General features: G+C 48.1%; 1 protein-coding gene across 1 annotated transcript; it reads right to left on the bottom strand.

Moving 5' to 3' along the window:
• Positions 1–2,443: 2,443 nt before the first annotated feature.
• Positions 2,444–3,577, bottom strand: C4H6orf141 (chromosome 4 C6orf141 homolog). The gene has a single exon (XM_004605956.2). It carries the CDS (start codon positions 3,575–3,577, stop codon positions 2,966–2,968), a length of 612 nt encoding a protein of 203 aa, XP_004606013.1. The 3' UTR covers positions 2,444–2,965.
• Positions 3,578–5,476: the final 1,899 nt, after the last annotated feature.

Here is a 5,476-nt window from a genome sequence, read left to right as displayed (position 1 = left end):
CGATTTGCTAGAGCGGGCACCAGCAACGTCTCCATTGTGAGACTTGTTGTTACTGTTTTTGGCATATCGAATTTGATATGCCAATTTATAGTATATACACACACACACATATATACAAACTGATTTTCAATGGTACACACCTGAAACAATGCAATATTACCTCTGTTTCCCTTAAAGCAGTGAAATTAACCCAAACATATTTCACTTAACAGAGTGGAATAGGCTTACATGCTTTGACCTCAATGTATATTTCACAGAAAGGAGCTAAAGGAAAAATTGAGCCTGTTCTGCTTGTCTGAGATAACAGACATCATGTCAATAACCCCACCGGGAAAACAAACTTAACTGCCTTGTCCTAAAACTGTTCAAAGTTCCTGCCTGCCAAGGAGAAACAGTCCATGGAACTGTGGGGCCTGGTGCATGCTAAGCTGTTAAGCCTTAGAATGAATCTTTCTCACAAGTCCTGGAGGTCATGTCTAAGGAATTTATGGAATGTGTTTACTAATCCATTTAGTATCAGCAAAAGCTCAAGTAACACTTTGAGGAATGCAGAAAAGAGTTCATAAATGATACTGGTTTTGATTCTATATGACTTCTTGTGTTATGGTTAGAATGAAAAGTGAATTAAATAATAATAATAACAACACTTTAATAGCTAACTTTGGTCATTTGTTCATGCTAGGTATTGTTCTAAGCTTCTTTTATTTAATTTAATCCTTGGGGACACCCTGTGAGACAGATAGTATTTGCCATTACAATTAACAAGTAAAGTTTCATAGGCATCCATATGCCCCAAAACAAACAGTAAAAGTTAATGCCTCTTTTGAACCCAAGAAGCTGATCTCCAAAGTTTGCTTATATAGACAAAGCAACTAAGTGATATTATTCTTTATAGTTAATGAAAAAGAGGGTTTTCTTGTTGACTATGTTCAGTGTTCAGTCACTGGGACATATGATGACTCACAACCAAATTTAGTGTCAGGTTTGGTAATTGTCAGGAATTTTAACCTCACACAGGAGTCAGGCAGAGTTGCTGGTGGAAAAGGCCGTTCACTCTATGAGGCTTAGATTACATTACCTTTTCTTCTACCAAGCAGTCTGCAAACAAATTAGCTCAAGGTGTGGGATTCCTCTATCAGGTGCTGTACTCATTGGCCTAAGAACTGTTGTGGGTGATTCTCCCGCCAACAGACCTTGCCAGACCCAGTGACACCCACGTGATTGCAGGACTTCTCATGAACATGAGTTAGAACCGTGATTCTCAAAGTTGATCACACATTGCAATCATCTGAATGGACTTTAAAACACTGATGCTGAGGCCCCACCCTCAGAGATGATTCTGATGTAATAGTCATGGCTGTGGTCTGATCCTCAACCATATTATTACAAATATCAGAAAGACACTAGGTATTTCCAAATTTGTCCAGGTGACTCAAATAAGTGTGTAGATCTCTACAGTAGGAAATCCAGTATAGGCTCAAGTATCTCTGGATGCCCCCCAGAAGTAAATTCTTTTACAAGCCATCCCCAAACCTTTAGGAGAGTGATGATCGCATTTATAATGACTTAATGTGTGTAATTACCGTACAAAATACATAGCATTTAGCATGTGTGGTCTATAGATGCTACATGACCTCCAGGCCTTGACTGGTTCATCTAGAACTTTAGGAAATATCTCAGCCTATCTTGTCTGCCAAGAGACAAGAAGTGGATTAGATATTTGAGAACAGTGAAGCTCTAAACTGAAAATGAGTGGTGAAGAAGAAGTGAGGGCAGTACTTCTATATTCAACAGTTTAATATTTCCCAAAAGCCAGAGCCCCAGATATTTATAAATTCTCGCAATAACCAAATATTCCTTCAGCGATGATAAATTCAAGCAAATTAGTCTCCAGAGGGTGTGTATTGCTTCAAAGGAGGTGAGGCTATTCTTTAAAGAAATGAAAAACAGGCTATTTGATAAAAACAGCAGAATACATACAATTAAGATGAATTTTTGCAACTGCCCCAGAGAAAGCTATTTTAACTACATCAGCAGGGGTGTATGTTAGTCACTTGGCCACAGTAGTATTAACTAGGAAGTATGACCCAGAATGAGATATTCAGCCCCTTTATTGAAAAACTAAACATTTCAAGGAAGCATCAGAAGAATTCTTATGCAGCAATTTACATGTTAACATAGTTTAGGATTAAATGAAATTTCAGATTAACAACATGGCTCCTGATTAAAGATACCTCAGCAGAGCCCATTTCAATAGTATTTCACCTTCAAAGCACAGCTTTCAATCTGCCCACCCTCCCAACACACCCCACCCAGCCCCCTTCAACTGCTAAACTGCTAAGGCCTCTTACCTACTTAACACATTGTGAAAAACAGGAAAATAGGCGCATGGAAAGAGAGCAAAGAGAAAAGATGGCGTTTACTTCTCACTTTATTTAAAAAAGTTTCCCACTTCCTTTTTATCTTTTAAATAAGTTTCTCTCGGTCTCTCTCCCCTCTCCCCTCCTCCGTCTAGTCCTACCTCTTTTTGCTAATCAGGGCAGACCTCAAACTTCACCTGCTGTGCTTTTTGGGGGGACCCTACAGAAGAAAGGGGGGAGAAAACACACCAAATTAGGCGGTGCTGTGAAAAGGAAAAACAACAGCTTTTCTTATTTCAAAATCGCCACAATTTGCCAGCTTGAAAATACCTTTTCTTCTCTTCTAAGTGACATAGGAAACGGGCTCAGTGTTAAAGCCAAATAGGAGGTATTATGTTGACTTTCATGAAGTTCTTCCTTCTGTGGTGGGCATCTCCAGGCCCCGTGAGGCTTGGTCCGGTCACAGAAAACGTCCTTATGGTTCATTACAAGTTAACGTTCCTGGAAGAGTCTTTACCTCCACCGGGAAGGATTATCACTCCTTGCCCAGCCGGGTACTTCTCCCGGGCTCTTCTTTCCTGGTGAACATGCTCCGGGAACCGTGTTTAAACGATCCTCCCTGCGGGCGCGGGGAGTGCCACTGTCCGAGCCACGGGAGCCGGGGGTGGGGGTGGGGGGGTCCCTCCTGCGGGGGTGCCAGGACCCCACACGCCCGGCCTCACTCCCTGCGGGTGCGGAAATGTGACGGCGGTCACCGAACGCTCCTCGGTGAGCCTGGTCATCTGGCCCTGGGTCCACGCGCTGCGCAGCACTTCCTGCGTCACCTGATAATCCACGACCCGTACGAGCACCGACGTGGTCTGGGCGGCGGGGTCCGGGAGCGGGGCGCGGGCGGCGGGGTCTGCATCGCGGCTGTCCGGAGTGCGCACTCGGGAACCGAGGGGTGCAGAGAGGCCGCCGCCGTCCCCGTCTGAGCCGCGGGCCGGCCCTTCCCCGCCAGGGTCCTGGAGAGTCCCCAAGCATCTCTCTGGATGCAGCAGGAAAAGCACCTTCTCTCTCACCCAGGACTCACCGGCCTCTCCGGGCTCGTGGGCGCCGCCCCGGGCTGCACTCGGCGCCGCCACGGCGGACCACGGCGCGCCCACGGCCGGGGGTTCCCCGCGCGCCCCGACCCCGGCGCGCCCCCGGCCGCCCGACAGGCGGGGAATATCGTTCATGCGTCGGTTCTTCCAGGGGGTCCCAGGCTTTCCCACCGGATGGGAGGATCAGGGTCCCGGGCTGCCCGGCCAGGTGGGAAGATCGTTCCTGCGTCGGTTCTTCCAAGGGGTCCCAGGCTGTGCCACCGGGTGGTAAGACCGTTCATGCGTCGGTTCTTCCGGGGGGCTGCGGGCTGCCGGGCCGGGTGGGAGGAGCTCCAGGCGTCCGTTCTTCCAGGGGGTCCAGGGCTGCACGGCCGGGTGGGGGTTCCTCCAGGCGTCGGTTTTTCCAGGGCGCCCAGCGCTGCACGGTCGAATGGGAAGATCGTTCATGAGTCGGTTCTTCCAGAGAGTCCCAGACTGCCCGGCCCGCTGGGAAGATCGTTCAGCGTTGGTTCGTTCTTCCAGGGGGTCCCAGGCTGCCCCGCCCGCTGGGAAGATCGTTCAGGCGTCAGTTCTTCCAGGGGGTCCCGTCGCCAACTCCCCGCCCGGGAGATGCGGGTAGATCAGGGCGGCAGTGGGGTCGGGGCGCGCCGGCCTCCGGCCCGCGGGAGCCGACACACGGTCAGACTCCGGCCGGCCGGGAGCCGAGCGCCGCCCCTTCCCGCCGGCTCCGGGCCCAGAGCGGAGGTGTCCTTGCTCCCTAGCGCGCCGCCGCCTCTTGCGCGGCCGCGCGGGCTTCCCCACACCTCATCGGTGCATCTTAGCTTCCCGTCTGCCTGGTCACTTTCCCCATGGACCAGGCGCGGGACAGCCCGGCTCTGAGCCCGCCCCGAGAGCTCAGGACAAACGTTCTCTTTTCAAGGACTGTTCTCTAAGGAAGATTGCACGAAGTGTCGTGGATGTGTATGTGTGAGTGTGTGAGTGTGTGTGTGTGTGTGTGTGTGTGTGTGTAATTAGATTTATTGAAATTCTGATAAGGAGCTCGTGTCTACTAGGAATCTCATCCCACTTCCGCCTTCTGCTCAGTAGAGAATGCAGGTCAAAAGATCCAATTAGCAGCTGAGCTCCCGGGCTGGAGGGATAGGACAGCGGACAAGCACTTACTTGCCTTGCAAGTGTCCATCCCCGGGTTCAGTCTCAGGTACCATGTACTTCTGAGCGCTCTCTGGTGTTCACTGGAAATTCGAACATTGAGATTTACTTTGAGCATTGGAATTGACTTGAACTTAAGATTGACTTGAACATTGAGGTTGAATCTTTATCATTGAGATTGAACATTGAGACCGAATCTTGATTATTGTGATTAAGAAATGAACATGGTTTTTTGATTCCCCCCTCCCCCCGCCCACCACCACCATCCTTTGGAGACGTCAATATTAGTGAGACAGCAGGTTTCACCTATTTTCATTTTAAGTAATGACCGGTTCAAGAAGGGGCTCAGTCTTTGATTCAAAACAGGATGTCAAGCAGAAAAAAACAAAACAAACAAAAAAGCCAAAACTGGTTAAGAGAGCTTTAAGATTTAAAATTTAATTTCGAAGGAAGATGGGATAGGGAAGGGACCAATTTGACAAGGATAGTTAGATATGAGCACTGATAAGAACTGTGTGCTGAAAATAGGTAAAGGAGTAAACATGATAACATCTTAGTACCTGTATTGCAAATCATAATACCCAAAAGGAGAGAGACAGACAGACAGACAGACAGACAGACAGACAGACAAACGGAGACACAAAGAGAAAGTATTTGCCATAGAGACAGGCTGGGGGGAGGGTGTTGGGAGGGAAACAGGGGACATTGGTAGTGGGAAATGTACACTGGAAGAGGGATGGGTGTTGGAACGCTATGACTGAAATCTGACCATGAACAGCTTTGTAACTATCTCATGGTGATTTAATTAAAAACTAAATTAATAAAAATAAAATTTAATTTTAGCTTGTGTTATTTTGAACTATTTTCCTGTCTTATTGGGGACAT

Source organism: Sorex araneus, chromosome 4 (assembly GCF_027595985.1).
Source record: "Sorex araneus isolate mSorAra2 chromosome 4, mSorAra2.pri, whole genome shotgun sequence".
Taxonomy (NCBI): Eukaryota; Metazoa; Chordata; class Mammalia; order Eulipotyphla; family Soricidae; genus Sorex; species Sorex araneus.
Note: the sequence above shows the minus strand (reverse complement) of the source record. Positions and strands in the feature narration are given on the sequence as shown.